Below are 24,205 nucleotides of genomic sequence, written 5' to 3'. Positions count from 1 at the left end.
TCGGAGGAAAGATCTTCCTCTCTGTCTCTCCTCCTTTCTGTATATCCAGCTTTCAAATAAAAACAAATAAAACTTAAAAAAAAATCTGAGAATTGCCAAACTAATACAATGTGTACCTTATGCATTAACACTGGATTGCATCAACAAAATACTCTAGAACTCACTTAAAGCATTTTAAATCTAGTTTCAAACAACTATCATGATTCTCAAGGATCTTTACAGTAACAATAATTATATTGCAATTGCCTCAAATTTCAATGTTTCTTGAGTGATTGATATTTATTGTTTTTTTTTTCCTGAGCTGGTTTCTCCAATTAGAGAAAGTCTTCTACCCTAATTTAGAATTCTATTCTAGATTTCCTTAAAATTATTTTTAACTGCATATGGGCCAATGTCCAACCCGTAAGAGCCACAGAAGGGCTGGGTCTCCCATTGCCTTAATCCTAAAATGAAGAGTCTGGACTGCTTCATTGGTAATATCACACTTGTTTTCTGAGATTAGAGATATTCCAAAGTGAGTCTGCTTCTATATTACTCAGGAAATTCCCATTAGAACATCATTTCCACTCAAGCTAGCAAAGAAAAAAGGCAGCCCTACACTCTACTCCTGCTGATGGGATCCAGCTCAAGAAAGAGAATTTGAATCCAACAGGAAACAATTCCATAATGGCTGATTCCAGGCCCGAGCTCTCCAACCTTAAATGCACACGTCCACGTATGAGATGGATGCTATACCTCAGAGGAAGGAAGGTTAGACCAACAACTAAGAACTAGACATGGGGACTAGACATGGGGACTAGGCATGGGGTGTTGGAACCATTCATGAAAGCATTCTCTAGCCAAGCGTCTGCATTCCAGAATGTTGGCTTTCCCTGGACGATGTGTGGGCATTCATGGCAATGGCTGCCCTCCGACAGTTACAGGTGGAATCATCCAGAGTGGCTCCCTACCCTTGATTCTTACAACGGCATTTTGCCTAAGAACCTGGGACCAAAAGCTTTGCTGAGCCATAGAAGTAAAACGACAAGAAATCATGCAGCTTACTCAAATGGAGAACCTGATTAGAATTATTTTCAGAGGTTCTGCTCAATGGAAGAATCTCAAAAAGAATGAGAAAGCTTGGGAAACGCAGGCCAAATGTACAGGAAATAGGGGATGCTGAACAACTTCTCATCTGCCCCCCATAACCCCACATTACAACTAACATTTTCTTCCAGCCTTCCCCCTTTTCCTCACAGGTCTCCTGTGAGTGAGGAACCCCTTGCCTTCAGTTTGAATTTCAAAATTTTGTGAAAGACAAAATCAAAGGTAAATTTATTTTGGTTTAAAAATTAGATATTTATGCCTACAAGGAGGCTTTCAAATCTCATTGAAAATATATATTATGAAAAATAAAGGCATTGATTTCCAAATTTTTTTCAACTGATTCAACTTATCTTTTAATTTCATTTTTTTCTTAGGATGCTTTACAACATATCAAATTTTCCTTTTTCAAGGATAAATTACTTTCTCCTTGCAATGCACTGCATCTCAATTTTTGGATTTGTGGTTGCATACCCAACATACATCAGACACTTAAGGTTTTTTGTTTAAGACTTCTTTTGTGTATTTGAAAAGGTGAGTGTGACAGGTCTTCTGTCTATTGTTTTACTCAAGTGGCAGAAGGACAACCAGGAACCTGCTTTTCCCAATCCCATGAATAGGGATCTGGATGGGAAGTGGAGTATCCAGGTCTGAGATCCAAGCTCTGATACGGCAGCCGCATTACATGCTACACCACATGAAAGCCAAACCACATGGACGTTCTTTGAGTAGAAATGTCACAGTTGGGAAGTCCTTTTCCAGGGATGGCATGCATCTCCACAGAAGTATCAACTGAGAGCTATTTGCTGTAACAGTTGTGGATGGAAGCTGTATTCTATCATGAAATGCATACACCACTATCACCTTTGCTACTGTAAAAGATCCGAATTCTCTCTGGGGCTGTAAGCATACTTGGAAACATCCTGCCAGTCAACAGCGAATGGAAATACCCTTACAGTCGGTTGACTGACACAGTAGTGCTTGCTGTCTAAAGACAAGGTTTCTGTACCTCTGCTTATATTAGCTGAAAAAATTCGCTAGGTAGCTATTGAATGTAATGTCAAGATATTGATCAATCAGATGTTCAATATGTGGGTAAAGTGGAAACAAAGGTGGAGGCAATCCGCCGTGGGGGGGGGGGAGGGTGTGGGGAGGGGTGGGGGGAATCCCAGGGCATAGAAAATGTATCACATAATGCAATGTAATTAATTTTTGAAAAAATGAAATGCAATAAAAATGTGTTTAAAAAAATAAAAGATAAAAAATAAAAAAAGAATTATATTTCTATTGTATAAAACCAAAAGATGAGTAAAATAAGTGTATTGTATTTTTATTACACTGATGTAATAATAGTGTGTCGTGGGTGCTTTGCGTTTGATTATAATCCATTGGTGCAAACAACACAGGAAACCTACCGCACTGCACTGCTTGTAGCTCTGGGCTCTGAGAGTGAGTGCCTACTTCCAACTTAGAGATCCTATCTCAGAAAGCCACACAACGTAAAGGAAACAGGATACCGAGACAGTAACTACAGATCCCACAATACACATCTGCAAAGCAAATACTCCTTCTTTCTCAGGAAATAAATAGTAGATCAATGCATATCTGCCTATGAAAGTATTACGGCACAATATTTGCTTTAACTATATATACATATGTCTGTGTGCACGTCCATAGATACCCTTTTTTTGCAGTGAGAATAATAAAGAAGACTCTAAATCTTTCTCGAAACGCTGAATGAATCTTAGCAACTCTGTTAGGAAGCTCGCAGGTTCCCGATCATTCTGGACATTCAGAATTAAGACACGTTATTCTACCTCAAACTTCTGTTTACAGGGAGAAGAATGGCTTTTATTTAGGAAAACACACAGCTAAGTCCTAAAATAGACACTGTTTTGTCAGTGAACAAGCACAATCGCGTCCTACAGTTAATGTTTTCTGGATTGCCAGGGCGATCCTTGACTCAATCGTGCTGTTTCCATCATGCCCTTGAAATGGCCTTTCATTTTACCATAAATTTGAAAACGTACAGTTATGGCTTTAGGTTGTCGGTCTATAATTTTGAGGTTGAATTCACTTGCCTTAGTGCTTTTATTGTAAATAATTTACACCAGAAATGCTGCATCATGGAACCGAGGTCAGGAAATTGTTATTTAAGCAAACAAAATCAATCCCACATCATCGGAGCTTCCTGCTCCGTGATTGAGCGCTCAGTGGTGACTAATGGGTCGGGGCCAGGAGCAGGTGCGGGTGAGGGGTGGGACGCAGGACTGGCTCCCTCAGGGTCTCCTCCCCAAGCAACGCCTCAGCCTCTGCTTTGCCCTTCTCTTTCCCCATTTGTTACATCACATTCCAGATCCTTCTTTTTATATTTTGCACTTCTCATTTCTCCAAGTCCAAATGGAAATTCAATTTTCCTTTGGCAAAGAAAACAGATGTCAACACATTTTATTTGGTAGATCATGTTAAAAGAGAAATAAGATGCACAATTCCCAAATTTTTCCCCTAATGAAAAGAGAAGAAATGGGCACAGTAATCCGAATGTCACGCACCCTTGGAGGGCACATTAGTTGGGACAGAGCTGCTGGCCGGAGGAGATCTCTGTCCTCTGCGGCCACTCCCAGCCACCACTCAGAAAGCAGTCGTGGCGGTGAGTATGCCACCAAGACCTGTTTACAGCATAGAGCAAGAGAGCCTACAGTGTCACTGTTGCCACACTTCATTTCCACCTTGGCTGTCTGTCAACTCATTTCTTCTTTTCTCATGGTAGCATATTCATCAGTCACTGAGCAAAATGCTCAGGTTACCAGAAGAAATGAAACAGAAGCATTCCAATCCTCAATCCAATCATGATACACTAAGGAGCACCCTCAAACAGTGAAGATAACTTAACGTAGAACTGAGTGAAAGGTGCCTGCTATACTGGGGGAACCCAAAAGTACCTGCCTCCTCCGCTTGGGGAGTTCAGTCATATTTCTTGGAGGAAGTGGCCAGCAAGGGTGGAAGGGACATGAGCAATGCGCTCGGAGTGGCGGGGAAGGCAGCAGAGAGCAGCAATGGAGCAGGGAGAAGGCCAGAAAGCCAGCTCTAGGCAGTTCTTCAGAGCACACTGTTCAGGGCAGTACAGCCCCCTCAGGCCAGCCCCAGGCTGGACCCACTGCTCTCTTACAAAAATAAATAAATGAACAGTTTAATCACAACTTAACTCTTGTTCTGCTGCTGCTCTGTCTCTTCATTTACAAGTGAATAAATCGCTAAGGGCCTTCAAGGACTCATGCAGAACTGAGATATTCTACATAAATAGGCCTGGTGCATCCTGGGTAATTAGACACTGACACTATTAGCATTGCTGCTTTAGAACAAACTTTAGAACCCAAAGCATGCGCAGAGGAGGATGTTCAGCACGCCAGATAAGATGTTACTTAGGACACAGACTTCCTGTTCAAGTCCTGGCTCCACTTCGGATTTTAGTTTCTTGCTGATGCACATCACATGGGAGGCCTGGATTGAGTTCCCACCCCCTGGTCTGGGCTAGTCTGGCCCTGGATGCTGCGGGTGTTTGAGGGGCGGCAGATGGAAGACCTGTGTTTTTCCAATAATTATATACAGAGAGAGAGAGAGAAAAAAAATGGTGTGCGACAAGGGATGCAAGAGCAAGAGTGAAGGGAGTTAGTACTTGTCCTGTGTTTGTCCTGTGTCAGGGACTCCTGAACTGTAGCCCAGGGCTGGGAGGAAGAGGACGAAGGTAGGAAGAGAAGCAGCATGCAGACAGCTGCAGTGAAACCTGGAGACACATCTGCACAATGCAAGTAGAATCTCAGAAGAAGTTGACCTGACATTTCCAGGTAGGAGAAGATCTATTGAGTAAACAGTAGGATGGTTTTAGTTGGTGGTAAAAGAACAGCCACCCAAACAGCAGACGTCGCAGCCACTCAGTGTCTGGGGTCAATCAGGACCCAGCTACCACAGCTAACTGCATCCCAGTGCACCTGTGCCAACAGGGATGGGAGAGAATGACGGATTCAAGAAGTTCGTAAGAAAAACAGTGCCTTAGTGTGACATCAATGCTATTTTCGAATGCTTGAAAGGTTGTTGTGTAGCAGAAGATTAGCATTCAAAACAGCCTAAGAATTCAGGATCTGAGAGGCTCACCATTTGGGAAAATAGATTTCTGCACATTGAAAAGTATCTAGTATATTGATGTCAACATGGTGAACGACTTGCATCAGCAGAGAAACCTCCACAAGATTCTCGGCTTTTAAAAGTACAAATTAGTTAGCCAAGGTACCATGACTAGCTAAGTATACGGAGATGCAGTGCTAGGAAAGGAACTACCCAGAGGAAAGGAACAGAGATGAGGACCAGGGAGCGGCTGGGGACATGGTCCAGCAAGCATGGGGACTTGGGTCCATCACAGTAAGCATGCATCTAGCTCCTTAGCCCTCCAGCCCTGGTCCTCACTCCAGGAAGTTCAAATGTGCTTGAAATCTGGGATCATTTACCACATTAAATCACCAAACGCTATTAACCTGTCATTAGAGTTAATATTGATCATTATAATAGCTGTCCTTCAGCCAGCATAGCATCCAACATTCACATGCCTTAATCCTGCTGTTGCTCAACATCGAACGGCATGCTCGGGAGTTTCCCAGCACATAAGGCTGCAGGTTGCAAGGGAAAACATACAGATTGTGACAGTCAGGAGACATGTAGCTGAATTTGGACTCTGTCTCTAACTTGACATGGTTTCTACCTCTGGGTTCACTGCCCTACCAACGATATGGGAATGGAGTTAGTGCTTTTTAAGAGATTATAACTATTAGATTATGTAACACAAAAGTAAGTCTCATCCCTTCCTATCTTTTCAATCCTTTTTCTTCTAAAATTCTATAATCTACGAAGAGTACTAAATAATGAATAATCAATTTATAATGTGGCTCTCTGAGCTATAGGGTATAGGTAGATGACCAGCTCTCGGGCATATGACGGAATGAGTGGAGGGCCATTTAGGGGCACAGGACCCAACAGGGGCAGTGAGAACACCTAGGAATGGAGGAGTAGGTTCTGGAAGGTGGACCTGACTCACCAAAGGTGCACATTTTGATCACAACTTCTAGCCAGTGCCATTTAGTCCTATTACCTGAGATCCCAGACATCATGCAAAGAGTAAAATTAAATCCAAATCCAGATGAAACAGAATTGACAAGAAACTGAAATGATGGTTTCCCACAGAGTTAATTATCCAGTGCCATGCGAGTTTCACAATTTGCACATTTCATCCACGTGGCCGGGTATTTGCTTCTGAGCTGTTTCTGCTTCCTGTGGTTGAGTGTGACCTTGAGCGAGAAATAGGATTTCTCTAATAATAGGAACAACAGCAGCTTATATTGATAGAGCATTTGCACAGAGCATTGACTGTTCCAAAGACACGGCTGGCAATACCCGAACCCTTACACCAACCTGTGTGATGGGACTGCTCCTTCCTTTTTGCCCTTGAGAGAAGAAACCAGCTCAGTTACCTACAGACCTGAACTCGCCATCTACATAAAATACTGTAACAATCCTCATGAAGATAACTTTTCACAATAAAATAAGATCGGCTGCTTGAGAAGCACCACACAAACTGACATTCAACTGTTACTCCAAGGTCAATCAAGATGTTTATGTGCCAGTGATCTGATGGTTTTCTGAGCCAAGGATGACCTTTCTGTTTGGCCTCTGCCCAGGGTCTAGTGTTTGGCAATGCATCCATTTTGCAGGAGCATCAACTCCATCCAATATCAGATTACAAGGACTCTTGCAGCGTCGCTTCCATCCAGAATCTACTGTTGAAGAATGTGTCTTCCACTGGAACAGCCTCACCTACTCTGTGGAACAGCAGACCAGGTCCAGGCTGGCATGTGTCTAAGGGAGCCAGAGGATGGGAAAGCAATTGGCCTCACACGGCAGTGGTTGAGATAGGCAGCCACTCCGCACGGGTCATTCTCTCATTACATAGATATGACTGGAAGGTCTGGGACGCACAGGCTGACATCCTTGAGAGGAGTAAAGGCAGGCTGGAGTGTCGTGAGGGAGAATTGCAACTTGGCCCAGGTTTTTGATTGCTTGCTTTCGGGCTTGTATCCACTCCCAGCATGTTTAAAGGAGGCGTCGGTCCCTAAGTAGGTCAGCAAGTGGATAGAGCCCTGAAGTGGGAGGGAAAGAGAAGGATTCGCAGAAACAAGAAGTTGCTCCCTCACAGAGCCTCCCAAGGTTCCACCTGGCAGAAAGGCTATCCCAGCACACCCTTGCCATATGTAGTAACTCAGCTCTCCATGGTACTATCACAAAGATTTAAAAAAAAAATTAAAAATTCCTCTAGGCTCAAAAGCTTTTTTTAATGAGAATTGATTCACCAGATTACCCTGAAAATCTTGCAGTATGTACCCAATTAACACAACCAATGGCTAGCAAAGTGTGGGGTGGAGTCTTTCATCTCAGTGTTAAGAGATGAGTGAACCCTGGCACCAAGAGGTCCAGCAGAGGCTCCGGGGCCCACTCTGCAGCCACGCCACCATCAATGGAACGGTGCTATGGGCAACCACATCTGTGCCTCGGTCTTATCCTATGTGAGAGCTTCATAAATTGGACCTCGGTATTAGGAGCCACATACATTTCAGGATAGAAGCATATCTGGGGAAAAAAAAACACTTAATAGAGTGCCTTCTGAACCAAACTGCAGTGTGCTCCTCAAAGCATGTGTAGTGTACTACTTAAAAATGCTGACCACCTGTGGCAGGAGGTGCCTAGGGAGAATTTGGCAGTGGGACTTGGGTGGAGGGAGGTTCCAACTGCTGAGGGTACCTAAGCTAGGTTGGACTCAATGCTTAGGGCCCTGGCCACCACCACTGCTGCCACACTGTGAGCGAGTCCTGGGCTTTGGGCTGCAGAGTGCCAAGTGGCACTAGGCTCCGCCCACTGGCCGCCAGGCAGCAAGCTCTAGGGTGTTTAGGGGTATGGAATTGGTACCCAGGATAAGACCACTGTGTGTGTAGGTGAGAAATGAATCCTGTGTGACTCCCAGTGATGGGGTCACTGAAGTTGAAGGTAAGCAAGGGGACTGAGACCTGGTGGTTTGGACGGGAGAGTCTGTGAGATCTGTTTGGGTCAGACTGATTCACCAGCCCACATTTGAGTCCTGAGTTGGACTGTTGGCGCAGAACATCACTGACGGCGACACGCCAGACCACATGAAAGCTATGGCTGGGGCCTGTCTGGCAGGGCTAGATCCCAGTACCTGACTGAGTGTCAGAACAGGGGACAGGTCACATCAAGCAAGGTCATGACACTAATCGGCACACAAGACAACTTGTTACAGGACAAAGCAACAAGCACTCCAGTGTTCATTGTAGCACAATTAACAATTGCAAGAATATGGAAGTAACAAAAATGCCCATCAACAGAGGACTGGATAAAGAAACTGGTTCATCCACACTATGGAATGCTACTTGGTGATTAAAAAAAATGAAATATGTTACTTTTTTTTCAAATTAACAAACTGTAATTGTTTTCCCAAAGATACATTTTTTCCATACACATCCATCATACACTGTAACCAAAAAAAGCAGTGTACATGAAATAAGAGAAAATAAATTAAAAATCCATAGCATAGGTAAGGAGGCTCTAGCCTGGAGCGCAGCGGAGTTTCTGGCGAGAGGCGGCAGCTCGAGAGTTTCTTTGAGAAGAATGTCTGCTAGCAAGGGTTTCAGTGAGGAGGCTGGTTGGTCTGGTAAGTCAGTCTTGAGTACTTGAGACAGTTCGGTGTGTGTTTTCCCTTAGCGTTTATAATAGCCATTACTGTCCTACAATAGGCAGAGCTATCACGTCCAGGAAAAAGGAGAGGGGAGCCACAGAGGCAGCGTGAGATCCAAATACAGCATTCATAGGTAATTGGTCCAGTGGTGCCTAGATCATTATGTTAAGGGAAATGAGCCAATCCCAAAAGGTCAGATATCATATGTTTGCTCTAATATAAGATAATGTCAAATCTAGAGACATTATATGTGAATCTTACTCTATGTCATGTCATACTTACCTGTACCTTCTGTAACAAGAACTTGTGATGTAATTCATTAATCAAGCATCCATAAGAGGATGAGTGTTTATAATTACCTGGAGTCCATGTGTCAAAGCTGAGCTGCCTCAGTGGCTCAGACAGAGCAATGGACAGCATATCCAGGTGCACATGGAGAATATGGTAGTACATTAGAGCCTGCATGGGATACCTGGTACCTCAACAAAGGACAGAACAAATTGATTAACTACCCCAGTCAAGTGTTGGCAGTGAAAATCTGTGCAAGAGGAGATGCTGAGGTGCACTATGTCAACCGGTGCATTCTGAAGAGATCTCATCGTGCTTGGAATGGCAAGACTGGCAGCAATTCAGAACTGTTGAACCACTGAAACCACTTTAGTAGTGTCCTTGGAACATGCCCCACATCAGGGACCCTGGGATGGTTGGGAGGGTGGGTGTGACTCCTCCCTTTGTCTCTCCACTTCCCCCAGATACAGGAAGGAAAAAAGAGAATGTGGAAACAATGGTCTTTCCCACTTTCCTGTAGCCCTTGATCCTTTGAGCCTTAATCAACTATGTAAAGATCATCAAAAATTTAAAAAATTAAATTAGAAGTTACACAAATAAAAACAGATTTCAAAAAAAAATGCTATAGCCCAGCTATGGCACACACACACAAAGTTATGCATTGGAAGGCTGACCCTGGTGGTAGTTGTTAAGTGCTCACATGTAGCTGTTATCACCAGAAAGTTCTTACGTAGTTTTGAAGCCAAGAGTTTCTTTCCCCCAATGGCATGCTTTACACAGAACAAGAACCCAAACCAGCCCTGAAATTTCCCTAATGTGGTTGTGCATCTACCATGCAGTCAAACAAACAGCTCCTATGTAATCCCCAATGACATAATTGAAACCGGGTTTGCATTTATTTCAGTAGCACTGTTGTGATGGAAGAAAAATATTTTAGTAAGCGGCACAGCACATGTTTGAGCAAGGCTTACAGAGGTCTGCTCTGCTTGTGGGTTCCTCTCTGACTTCTAAGATCTCCGTTTTGGAAAGGAAGAGGAGAGCAAGAGGAAGAAGGAGTGGTATTGAGTTTCAGTCCTGCACAATGGCACCTTTAACAAGTCTGCTAGCTAGTCAAAAACCAAATAGAGTGGTTTGAAAACGTCTTTAGTACTGCCAGTTATTCACAGGACTCTGGGGGAACTAGAACTTTCAATGACTCAATGTTTATAAATGCTACTGTTGTCCCCCAAACTCACGTCTCAGATTCCTTAAAGATGCTGGGAGCATTTACTCTAATGAGTACATGGGTTTAAATATGGAAAGAAGTCGTTCGCAAAACAAAATTAAGCACCTATAAATGGGTACTTGGTGGTCTTGAATTTGAATACGACTTGGATAAGATTGGTAACCTGACCTGTCTGGTCAATTTCATTTTAATTTACCAATGGCTTGGTCATGAAGAAAACATTCAAAATGTGCAACACTGATGGCCAATATGGTTTCTAGCATTTTATTTAATTTTTTTTTCTACTCTATATCTCTAGTTGCCAAAAAGGACTTAACCTCAAGTTTGGAATATCAAAATAACTGAGTTTGTGTTTACAACTCTGATGGTGTCATCACAACACCGTGTGCTTGAGAAACAATAATATTCGTGAAGGGAAGTCAACTCCACATTAAAAGTCAGTGTTTCCATTACGGACCCTAACAGTATTCGCTAAAGTTTACATAATTTGATCATTAAAAAATGTGTGAGGCTGGAAACCTGGTCTGTGTCAATCTTGGACTAAACTAGTTTGCAAAGCTCTGAAGTTTGTTTGTCCTTTCTCTTTTATCTTTCTTCAAGAATGTATTTATTTTAACTGCTACACCTGAATTCAAACCAAAAAAAAAAAAAATTTCTGCAACACTGATGAGCCAACACTATTGCATGCATTACCAGTATTTCGGGAGAAATTTATGATGTCTATAAACTCAACTTCAAGGTGCCTATTACTGGAAGTAATCACCTCAAATTTCTTTTTAAACTCTATGTTTAACCTAATCCCGTCTTCGTTGTTTTATTTCATCCAAAATATTGGAACTTCAAGCTGAAATGTTAATGTTTGCAGATATAAACTGCCAATTGGAATTTAGCTTTGTAGAAATAAAGCTTACTAGGAGGACATCCAAGAACTTGGACTTTTTTTTTCATGGAACAGAAGAGAACTTTCCTGAGGTAACACCCGAAGAGGAAAGGGAAGGCATTCTTTTAGATTCTGTCAGATTCGCGTTCTACTGCCATGAAGAAAACAGCAGAAGGCACTTGTGTGTAATTTAAAACATCTCTGACGTCTCATTGCCAGCCGAGTCTTGGGAGCATCATGACATTAAGCAGTCTAAATATGTAGGAAGTGGGATTAAGAGGGGGCAACCTAACTCTGTGACGCGGAGCAGGCAAATGACAATGTGGAAGAGGCAGATTGAAGGGCCAGCTCTAGCGATGTGAGGTTGCTCCCAAGAAGTTTGTGGAAAAACGGGATTAAAAGACGAGTTTATTTCAGCACAAAAGATCTTGAGCTCCATGAGATCTTTAGAAAATATATGGAAAAATGTGAAACCAAGAACAAGCTAAGCACGCACTGCACCCACAGAGCAACTCTCCCTTCTTTCCCGGACTTTTTGGTACACTCGTATCTAGTGCAGCTTCCTTCCTTCACCACTGGAAAACACGGTCTTCCTGTGACAACTTCTGTCCCATTAGAAATATGTAAGAAGTCTGAATCCTTGTCTGGCAAAGATGGAGCCAAAACAAGTGTGTGTGTGTGTGTGTGTGTGTGTGTGTGTGGTCTTATACCTTTAAAAGGAGCCAATATACAGTGTAAACATGAAGAAAGGAATGCTACTTCACTGTTTCTTATTAATTTTCCATTTGTCTTCATAGAACTATGGGAAATCACCATTTGGATGGAAATAGAAATAGCTGGACTGCCCTGGGGCAAATGATGAATTTTCCCTCTCAGACCAGATCATCTTCCATGCACTTTCTCACATCATTCAGCAAGCAGAAATTATTTTGAGGTGTGAACACGGTACATATTGACAATCTCAAGTTTGTGGGATATAAAGGATGTATAAATTTAAAAGTTATACCTTACGTAATAACATTTTTTAAAAAAGTTCATCTTGGCAAATATTATCAAAGGAATTCACTAACTTGAATTCTATCACTTAAAGTCCCACAGTAGAATGAATAATAATGAATAATTTATGAATATGTGCTTGATGAAGGAAATTTGAATTATATTTAATGGAATGTGCTTTGATTTATGCACAATTCTTATCTTTTTTTATTTTACAGGCACGGGGAGATTTATGTTAATGAAAATTGAAGAAATTCCAAACACATCATAAATGGATGCTTATAGGAAAAGTGATATGTTAAAAGCATTATCGTAGTATATTTCAAAGAGTCCAGCATTTCTTTAGGTGTAATTGAAAATATGTAGATGGTACTCCATCTACTCAACCATATGACAATCATATGTCTGACCAAAACCAAAGCTTGATTTACTCAATGGTAGATTCATTTGGGAAAGAGTGTAGCTAAATAATGCAGAAATACAGATCGCAACTTCAAAACACAATTTGCAACATGAATTGTTTCCCTTGAAATATTCCTTCCAATCTGAGATGGCCACATTTTTCTTGCTCAAAGATATTAGTTTTACATTGTGCTTGGCAATAGGATGGATGTCACTGTCATAATTCATACAATGTCATTCAGCTTTTGGACGTTGGTAACCCTAGGAGTAACACATGTGTAGAAGCAGGCCTTGTAACGTAGCTGGTTAAATCACCACTGGCATCACCTACATTACACACTGGAGTGCTTATACAAATCCTGGCTGCTCTACTTTAGATTTGGTTCCCTGCTGATCCACCTGGGAAGTCAGACAACGATGGCCTGGGTACGTGTGTTCCTGCAAACCTTGTGGCAGAGCTGGACGGAGTTTAGAGCTCGTGACTTTAATCTGGGTGAACAGATCTTGCAGGCATTGAGGGAGTGACCCAGTGGATTGAAGAGACTCTCTTCTTCTCTCTCTTTTCCCTTTCCTCCCTTTCAAATAAATGTTAAAGAATAAACCTCTTTTTTTTTTAAGCAAAAATTGTATTTAGTTTTCTGACTAGCTGTTTAGTTTTCTGTAAGCTGTTGGGAGTATATATGTCTTGATTCTTAAAAAATGATTTATTTTCATTGGAAAATTCATTTAGTTTTCTGTAAGCTGTTGGGAGTATATATGTCTTGATTCTTAAAAAATGATTTATTTTCATTGGAAATGCAGATTTACAGAGAAAAGGAAAGACAGAGAGGTCTTGCTTCTGCTGGTTCACTCTCCAATGGCCATAATGGCTGGAACTGTGTTGAGCTGAGGCAGGAGCCAGAAATCTCCTCTAGGTCTCCCACGTGGATGTACGGACCCAAGAACTTGAGCCATCCTCCACTGCCTTCCTAGATGTGAGCAGGAAACTGGATAGCAAGTGGAGCAGCCAGGATTAGAACTATCACCCATATGGAATGCTGGCACCATAAGGCAGACAATTAGCCCATTGAGCCAGTATGCTGTCCCCGTCAGTCTTAATTTTAAGTTAGGTCTACTGACAATGTATGTTCTCAGAAAGAGATCTACTGTGTAACACATAGTGAAGCTTCAGTAATCAAATTGATTTCATGACCTAATTTTCCTTGGCATAACTTCTTCATGCGTATTTTTACTCATCGGATTGCCAAATTATCCAAATTCACCATGAATGTTTTACATGATCATTGTATACTTTTTCATTTGTGTGATGGCGCAGCAGCTTTGCCATGCATGTATAAATACGCAGAAACAACCAGCATCGTACTCACAGTTATAACCAGGCGCAATGCGGTGCTGGGCTTCAAGGCTGGCCAAGGTGATGTGGAAAATGACGTGCAGTGCCAGGAAGGAGAAGCTGGTGAGGCACAGCGACTTCAGCAACCGTCCTGTGTGGCCTGCAGGATACGAAGCACAGAGCGCGTGAGAGCGCATAGCACCCAACATGCCATGTGGCTCTTTCCTAGAGCCTCACAAGAAGTTCTTAGGTAACTTTCTTGGCGGACTGTCTCAAAGTCTATGGAGCACAAGTGTTACTAAGCTTAATTAATGACCTATAGCTAAAAGCAATTTTATGTTCTTTTTGCCTTACATAGGTTAAAAAATAATCACTGCAAAAATATAAAGACAGTATGGACCAGTTACATGGTATAGCAAGCTCAATGGACTCTGGCTTGCGAATCAGATGCTCCATTTCCAATCCAGCTCTGTGATTATTGGAGGATGGCCCAAGTTTTTGAGTCCCTGAAATCATGTGGAAGGTCCTGGTTTTGGATAGGCTCAGCTCCAGCTGTTGCGGCTGATTGGGGAGTGAGTCAGTGGATCGAAAATTTTTCTGTTTCAGCTTCTCTGTGTAACTCTGCTTTCAAATACAATAAAACTTACAAAAAATGACATTTGTCTGTTTGTTATATGATGCACCGTAGTAGCACCACCAACCATCTAGCCATATAGGACTCCTGGTGTCTCCCTAATCCTAGGACCTACTCAAATCAGAAGTGGGAGAAAGTTTGTACAGACAACGGTGCAGCCTCAGCACGGTATCACAGGAGAAGTGTGGTGAGCCAGGAGCTGGGGCTACAGAGACCATGGTGGAAATCAAGCATAAGAACCCAGACCTGGAACTCGCTGCAAGGGTGACACAAGTGACTGCAAACAAAGAGCCATGTACCAACTGCAATAAGTAAAATTGAATTGTAGACCTGTGGGTGACACAGCTTAGAAACCTGCCCCAAGGAGAAGAATGTGATAACCTGAAGTACAATGACCAAGAACAAAAGAAGAGACAGAGGCAAAATGAATATAACTGAAGGCTCCCATGCAAAGGAGCAAAACCCTTTGCCCACCTCAGAGCTATCTGAGGACTACATCAAGAAAATGGGGGATATAGCATTCAGAAAACTTGTTATAAAGCTTCTTATTAATAACAAGCATATAAAGGAATTTAAGGAATATGCCATACAACCGATAGCAACATTGAAAAAAAATCAGGGTGATATATCAGAAAGGAAAAATACAGTGGAGCAAATTAAAAGTACAGTGGAGAGTCTCCAAAATAAGGAGGCAGAAGAAAGAATCTCAAAAGTAGAAGATATTTCCTGTCACCAGGGAGAAACAAACAAAAAGCTTGAAGCACAGCTGGGTCAAGCTAAAAAGAAAGCATTCAAGAATTGAAAAACACAATTAAAAGGCCAAATACCAGAGTTATGGGAGTCGCAGAAGGTTCAGAAAGACAAGCTGGGTTTAAAAATGTATTTAATGAAATAATAAAGGAAAACTTTCCTAATCTAGAGAAAGAATTGGAAAATAACATCCAGGAGGGGAACAGAACTCCCAACAGGCTTGACCAAAAGTAATCTTCACCAAGACACATAATCATCAATCTCTCTTCATTCGAACATAAGAAAAAGATCCTTAGCTGTGCACATGAAAAAAATCAATCGACATAAAGAGGAATGCCAATTAAACTCACAGTAGACCTCTCACAGGAAACTCTACAGTCGAGAACAGAATGGAGTGACATATTCCAGACTCTAAAAGCAAAAAATTGTCGGCCCAGGATAACATACCCAGCAAAACTTTCCTTTGTCTTTGAAAATGAAATAAAACTCTTCCACAATAAAGAAAAGTTAAAAGGATATACCTCTTCCAAACCTGCCCTACAAATGATACTTCAAGATGTTCTCTTGACAGAGAAGAGGAATAGCACCCACCAAAACCAAAGGTAAATGTGAAGACCATCCCAGATACAACAGAAGACTAAATCAATGAACGACCCATTGGTAAATGACAGAACCAAATTACCACCTATTCATTTTAACCCTGAATATAAATGACTTGAACTCGTCAATGAAATGCCATAGATTAGTGGAATATATTAAAAAGTAAAACCCATCTATCTGTTGCCTACAGGAGACACATCTCACCAATAGAAATCAGCAGAAATTATATCTCATGGATTTTGTTGCTTTTGTTTTTATTTCATTTCTTCAAGATAGTTTTTTTTATATCATTAAGTTCTTCAACGACACATGAATCATACCGTAGCATCATTTTCTTTAAGAGGGTCCTTGATTTTCGTTTTCGTTTCTTCGGTGACACATTAGTCATTCAGTGGCATGTTGTTTAACTTCACAGCATTTTAAATTTCTATTTTCTTCTTGTTGATTTTGCTTTGTGGCTTTTAAGTTAGGGAGATATGTAGTGACTGTGTCGTGGAGACGATCATGTCCAGATGTGAGGATATGGTGCAGTGTGCATCTCTATTTCTGGATCGAGGATGGACTTCCAATGAAACTGTTGGATGTGTCATGATAATGAGATGCTGGGCTCTCTGCCATTGTCCATGTCCTCAATGATGGACTTATGACTCTTTATAAAGAACTATACAATTGTAATGATATGGGGGAAATTGTTGTACAGTAGGAAGGGTTTTGGGGAGAGGGTAAAGGAAATTCCAGAGCCTACAGAACTGTGTTATAAAATAATAATAAAGAAAAAAACTTAAAAAAATGTTTCCAGAAAGTAGAAAAAGGAAAGTTGGGGTTGGTATTTGGGCTAGTGATTAAGACACCATTGGTCTCCAACTCTCATCCTTCTCAAAATAATGAAATGAAAAATCAGAAATCCACCCCAAATACTTCATGAGGATAGAGTAACTACAATGTCAAAGCTGAAATAAGACAAAAAATATAAGCCCATCTTATTTCTGAACATAAACACAAGTTATGAATGAGTGTGCTTGTTAACCAAATAATGCAGCAAAAAGCTGAAAATCTACAATCAAAATACTCCAATATCTGTCATTTTCGGCACATACACATGATATCTAAAGGAGAAAATTCTACACCTGATTAGTGTTTTGGGTTGCAGTAAAAATGCAGGCTCACTAAAACTATTATTTCATGAAATTACCATCTACTTACTGCTATAAACTATGTATGAAATATGAGTCCCTGTTCAGACTTGAGTTTCATCCCCAAAATTTGTCATTATGCTTATGCAGATGCCTTCAACTTTGAGAAAAAAAAAAAAAGTCTACTCTCCATAGTAACTCATTCTGCATTGGGAATGAGAGACTCTTAAACGCAAGAACAAGTGTGATTGAACACTAGTAAATACAAGGGAGCTTCCAATAGTTCAGGTGAAATGCTATTCCAACAAAACGTGCATTTGAGTGACCTTTCTGAAGCTCCTGTATCCACAGGTATAATTCACACGTATTTTGTAGTTCATGGGTTGTCACCATTAAAAGCTGTACTGGTTGGGTCTGCCAGACAAAGGAGATCAGGAGAAACCATGCTACTCCACATCCTCTCTTTGCAGAGTGTGTGTGCGCCCTGTCCCCTGGGGCCCTGTGACTGCTGTGTCATGGCTGACACTCCACACACCTGCTTGGGGCTACGTAGGGATGGCTGTGTGCTGTGCTGTGCTGGGCTGGGAGCCTCAGGCATGCTGCACACAGGGACCAGAGAAAGCGCAGGCCAGGAAACACCTCTAGGAAACACTTGTAATCACCCATAAGACTGGACTGTAGCTGTCATAACTTCATAACTACAAAGAAAAAACAAGTAAAAGATGTCTGTACTGTTTCATTCTCAAATGCATCGTCTTCATCTTTTTCAGTTTTTCAAACAATCCAGTTTAGGCCTATATCAATTCCTCAAAGGAACACTTACTTTGGTGAGACTGATTTGATTAATGTTTTGTGTAATTAAAGGTTTGAAGTAAATGAAAGAACCCAAGGGTAACTGCTCTTTCCAGCTGTCCTCAAGCCCACTGTGGTTTTTATTGCTTTCAATGGAAACAAGTATTAACAGAGAGAGAGATTTTCTCAAGATCAGTTAAAGAAAGTTTAATTATGCGCTATATAAGCAAATAGGTTTTGCTTGTTAAGCATTTCTATATCAACATTTCCTCAGTGCAAAGACACATTATACATGTGTGTGTGTGTGTGTGTGTGTGTGTGTCTACCTACCTAAATACCAACCGAGAGAGAGAGAAGTACTTGGCGAAATTCACCAAACTACTCATTGCAAGACTTTTTCTTGGTTGATAGTTTTGATTAGGTCAATTTCTTTAATTTGGGGGGTATCTTTATTATTATATGATACGGTTCTATAGGCTCTGGAATTTTCCCCTCACTCAGTTCCCCGCCCACACACATACACCCTGATCCCCCCTTTATTTTTACAATAATATAATCCTTCATAAACAGTCCTAAGTCTGTCATTCTGCTCTTGAAGTGTGTCCTGACATTGTAGGAGTCCAGCATCCTATTGTCCTATTGCTAAGAGACAGTCAACAGTTTCATTGGGAGTCCATCTTGGACTTGGAAGTAGAAATGCACACTACATTGTATCCTCACATCTGGGTATGATAGTCCCTATTACCCTATTACCCTTCACTTTTATAAGTTTGTTCATATTTCCGATTTCATTTTCTGTTAACTTTAGTGAGTTTTGTGTTCTGGGAATATCGCGACTTTTCCTTTGGCCACATAATTTGTTGGCTTATGTATTTTGGGGCTCTGCTATTTTTTTTTATTTATTATTATTGGAAAGCCGGATATACAGAGAGGAGGAGAGACAGAGAGGAAGATCTTCCATCTGATGTTTCACTCCCCAAGTGAGCCGCATCTGCCGGTGCGCGCCGATCCGAAGCCGGGAACCAGGAACCTCTTCCAGGTCTCCCACGTGGGTGCAGGGTCTCAAAGCTTTGGGCCGTCCTCGACTGCTTTCCCAGGCCACAAGCAGGGAGCTGGATGGGAAGTGGAGCCTCTGGGATTAGAACCGGTGCCCATATGGGATCCCGGGGCATTCAAAGCGAGGACTTTAGCCGCTAGGCCACGACGCCGGGCCCGGGGCTCTGCTATTTGTTCAATGTATGTTCATAATTGTTTCACCTTCTTGATGGATACACCTTTCATGTGCTTGTCACTCATGTACTCATATACATACCATATATGTATCTGCATATACAGATTCAGATATCATGTTCATGCACATATATATTCACATCATGTGTATGATAGATAGATAAATGTACATTATATGTGAGTGTATATTTATAACTATCCTCTCTTTTAGTAGTGGTTGATTTAAAGTATGTACTGACCGTTATTAATATAATTACTTTGACTTGGGCACTTTCTAAAATCACTATTTGAATATCGTTTTCGATTCTTTCACATTTGTTATTAGGACTTTGGGCTTCAGGTGAGTTTCTTACAAGTAAAATATAGTTATACCACATTTTATTATCTTTTTAGCATCTCTACTTTCAACAGATAGTTTAACTCATTTGCATCAGTGCAATTACTGATTAGAATTACATGTCCACTCTCGCTTCCTTTGTGTTTATGTCGTACACATCATCTTTGGTGCTACCATAGGGATTACAATGAACATCTTAAACTTACAGAAACGTCCATTGTACTGTCCATTAACCTCAGTACCACACACAAACTCTGTTGATGTATGGCTTCCACTTCCCCTTTTATACTGCGTCGTTACAATGTATATTTTATACGTTGTATGCCCATTACGTTGTCATGGTTATTTCACAAGCTTATTTTTCAATTTCTTTAGAAAAAAAAAGAGGAGTTATGACCAAAAGATAGCATAATATTTATACATTTATGTATGAATTTACACCTTCCATTTTTAAAATTCCTTATTTCTTTGAACGTAAATTACTATCTAATGTCCTTTTATTTCAGCCTAAATAATTCCTTTTATCACTCCAGGGCAGACTGTTACTGATATATTACCCAAGCTTTGCTTTATCTTGGAAAATTCTTAATGTATCCTTACATCTTAAGATGCATGATGGCCCAGTGGCTCAATCCTCACCTTTCAACTGCTGGGATCGCATGTGGGTGCCAGTTCTAATCCCGGTTACTGCACTCCTCATCCAGCTCCCTGCTTGTGGCCTGGGAAAGCAGTAAGGGATGATCCAAAGCCTTGGGACCCTGCACCCGCGTGGGAGAATCAGGAAAAGCTCCTGGCTTCAGGTTGGCTCAGCTCTAGCCATAGAGGGCCCTTGGGGAGTGAACCAGCAGATGGAAGATCTTTTTTCTCGATGTTTCCTTTTCTCTGTAAATCTGCCTTTCCAGAAAAAAAAAGTAACTAACTAACTAATTAAATAAATAAATAAGACAAAGGACATAAGGTGAGGGAGAGCGAGAGAGCAGGAGAGAGGAAGAGAGAGAGTGTGTGTGAGTGAGAGAGAGAGAGAGGATAGAGACAGAGTGAGAAAGAAGGAGAGAGGGAGGGAGAAAGGGAGAGAGAAAGCATCCATCCACTCGGTCAGTTCACAAATGGCTATGATAGCTAGACTAGGACAAGTTCAAGTTAGGAGACTCGTACTCCAGCCATGTCTCCTATAAGGTAGGGAGGGCCAAAGTAACTGCGTCCCAGGTGCATTTTCAAGGAGGGAGCTGGATCAGAAATCACGCATACATGACTGAAACCGGTGTTCCTACAGGACGCCAGCCAGCATCACAGGTAGCGGTTTAATCCGCTGTGCCATACACTGGACTTGATCTTTCTTTCTTAAGGATTACATCTTTTCACACGAACTCTCCATTGAGTCCCCTCCCCCCCTTTTAATTTAAGCACCTAGAAACAGTCATTCCAGTTCTGCTGGCCTTTATGATTTCTCATGAAAATCTGCTGTTAACTTCTGTGAAGGTATTTTAGCTGTGATGATCCCTTCTTGCCGTTTGCACTGTTCTCTGCTTGCTTTGCGTTTCCTTTGTGTTTCCTGTGACTCTATCTTCTGGATGGTTGTTGAGTTTCTCTAATGTACACACACACATATATCTTTCTTAAAACATGGCATGCTTGGAATCATTACTTTTTTTCAAATACGATTTCTGCTTCTTTTCTCTATTCCAATCTGTGGCTTGGCGTTGTCCCAGAATTCTTGCAGGCTCCATCTCCACGTCTTCATTTTTGTTCTCTTAGCTCTTTCTCCCTTTAAGGTCATCGACTCTTTTTTCAGACTGCTCAAATATGGTACTGAAATGCTCTAGTCATTTTTTTCTATTTAAATGATTCTATCTTCCATCTCACACATTTGTTTGGTTACCATTTATAATTTCTACCTTTTGACTGATCTGTGTTGGTTGAAGCTTTCTCTTGTTCTCCAGAATCTCACAGCACAAAATTCAGTGTTCAGGATCCAGGATCAAATCCCCAAATATTAAATATATGGAGAACCAGGGGGAAAAATCTGGCCATTTTAAACAAAAGGCAATAACAAAGATAACAATCCTTGAAATCACCCAGATACTGAAAGTATTAGAAGATAATATTTAAAGACTTATATTGTCTTTTTGTTGGAAAGTCAGATATAGAGAAGAAGAGAGACAGAGAGGAAGATCTTCCGTCCATTGATTCACCCCCTAAGAAATCACAGTGGCCAGTGCTGAGACGATCCAAAGCCAGAAGCCAGCCAGAAACTTCCTCCAGGTCTCCTGCAATGGTGCAGGGTCCCAAGGCTTTGGGCCATCCTCGACTGCTTTCCCAGGCCACAATCAGAGAGCTGGATAGGAAATGGGGCCACTGGGATTAGAACAGGTGTTCATATGGGATCCTGGCATGTTCAAGGTGAGGACTTTAGCCACTAGGCCACCACGCCGGGCCCTAAAAGATAATTTTTAAACTTCCATTATAATCATGTTCCATAATATAAAGGTAAATAATGCTGAAATAAGACAAAGATCAAAGCTATCAGCAGAGAATAGAGGCCTCCCCCACCCCAATTAATAGAGCGGAAAAATTCAGTATCTGAAGATAGTTCAACATCTGGGTGAGGGTGACAGAGGATTGAGTTAAGAATCGTGCAGAAATGAACAGAGACCCTCCAATATGAAGACCAGGCAGTAAAAGATGGGAAAGTACAGTGCAATGTCAGAGACCAGGGGAGACATACAAGTCATTCACCGTGTGGTCAGAATTACCAACTAAGATGAGAAAGTAAGTCAGGCAGGCAAAGGGTCTGAACAATACCTAGGAATTCCCTCTTTTTAAAAATAAGATTTGCTTATTGTTATTTAACAAGCAGATTTATAGGGAAAGCTGGCCAGATAGGGAGGTAGGACAGGTGTTCATCTGCTGCTTCAGTTCCCCGGTGGCTGCAATGTCAGGAGTGCGGCTGGTCCAAAGCCAGGAGACTGTTCCGGGTCTCACACACACGATCAGGAGTCCAAAGACTTGGAACACCTTCTGCTGTTTTCCCAGGCACTGCAGGGAGCTGAATCAGAAGTAGAGCAACCAGGACTCGAACTGGCGCCCATTCGGGATGTCAGCACTGCAGACAGAGGTTTAGCCTATTACACCATGATGCCAGTCCCAGATTCCATAAAGTTTGTAATGATATAATTTACATGTATCATCATCCCAGCAAACCTTGAGGAGGATAAATTCACCTGAGACACCAAAAAGATAACCCATTGCAAACCTAAAATAAAAACTCTTGAAGATGATTAGAGAAGATCAACACATTTTATAAAGAAGCAACTATATGAAGATCACATATTTTGATCCCATACCATGAAAACCAGATGACAGAATACTACACATCATGAAAACATTAAGAACAAAAGCAAAAAATATTTGATATTCTCAGATCTGCTCTAAACGGAAGGTAAAGTAATTTCTTCTTGCCAAATAAAAATAATAACAGGAAAACCTGGAATTATAAGAATGAAGAATAGCAAAAGAAGTTAATTAAGAAGATGCTTATATTAAACTCACACATTCACACACTCCACTCCCAATTATGACTCTTCTCCAGTGAACACACGATAGTTCTGGAAGTGATATGTTTTACTAGTTTGGACAGTGTTAGTGTGTACAGAAGTAATTGAGGGTACTATGTTACAATGTTATCCACATGTTTGAAGTAAGCACTCCATTTACATAAAATTATGAATATATATAAAATTTAAATGATCCAGATACACCATCTAATAAATACATACTCATTAATAATTAGAAACATAAAAAGTAGAGGGTTCACTGAAAGTCTTCGTGTGAGGGATAGATGGTTTTATAACCTGCACAGGACAGTCTGTCAACACCTAGTATTTGGGAAATGGTAAAATTTAATCTACCTTTCTTTCTGTTTTAAAGATTTATATATTTATTTTGGAAAGGTGGATATACAGAGAGGAGGAGAGACAGGAAGATCTTCCGTCCATTGATTCACAATGGCTGGAGCTAAGCCAGTCCCAAGCCAGGAGCCAGGAACCTCTTCTGGGTCTCCCATACGGGTGCAGGGTCCCAAAGCTTTGGCCCATCCTCAACTGCCCTCCCAGAACACAAGCAGGGAGCTGGATGGGAAGTGTGGCCGCTGAAATTAGAGCCTGCACCCATTTGGGATCCTGGCACATTCGAGGCAAGGACCTTAGGCACTAGGCTATGGTGCTGGACCCTAATCTGTGCTTCTTTCCAGTTTTGTTCATACTGACTGATGAAATTGTTCCAGAAACCAGTAACTTCTCAGAGGGAAGCAATAATTGATACTGAATGGAAATTCTCTATCTTGTGAGATGAACCAATTAGCTGAAATAAGAAGAGATTTGGGAACCTAGAATATGCAAGGCCTATGTCCCCATCTTCAGGAATAGCTACAGAAGATACGATGAGTCTGTGTCTATCAACAGTGGTTGGAAATCTGTAACAGGGGGATGAGATGGGGTAGCTAAATAGCTAGCTTAGGGCCGCAAGGTGGAAGCTACAGCTTCCCTGCACTTTATAATCCCCTCCACTTGTCAATCCAAATGAGCCCCTTTCCCAGGATATACCACTGCTCACCTGGAACCAAGCACGTATCAGATAACCACACCCCTTCCCAACCTTGTAAGAAGCATGGCCACATGGAGCAGTGCTGTCCTCTTGGGAGCACAGGACAGGTTTTACCAACTGTGGAACAT

The 24,205-nt window shown here is 41.4% G+C and overlaps 1 protein-coding gene across 4 annotated transcripts in view; it reads right to left on the bottom strand.

Moving 5' to 3' along the window:
- Nucleotides 1–24,205, bottom strand: part of PIEZO2 (piezo type mechanosensitive ion channel component 2) — a 405,850-nt gene that overhangs the window by 241,795 nt on the left and 139,850 nt on the right. For all 4 annotated transcript variants that reach the window (XM_058676955.1, XM_058676950.1, XM_058676952.1 and 1 more), the window contains exon 3: nt 14,034–14,159. In XM_058676955.1, coding sequence (XP_058532938.1) covers nt 14,034–14,159 — 126 coding nt within the window. The remainder of the gene's footprint in view (nt 1–14,033; nt 14,160–24,205) is intronic.

Source organism: Ochotona princeps, chromosome 18, assembly GCF_030435755.1.
Source record: "Ochotona princeps isolate mOchPri1 chromosome 18, mOchPri1.hap1, whole genome shotgun sequence".
Taxonomy (NCBI): Eukaryota; Metazoa; Chordata; class Mammalia; order Lagomorpha; family Ochotonidae; genus Ochotona; species Ochotona princeps.
The sequence above is the reverse complement of the archived record's forward strand: the minus strand, read 5'-3'. Positions and strand labels throughout refer to the sequence as shown.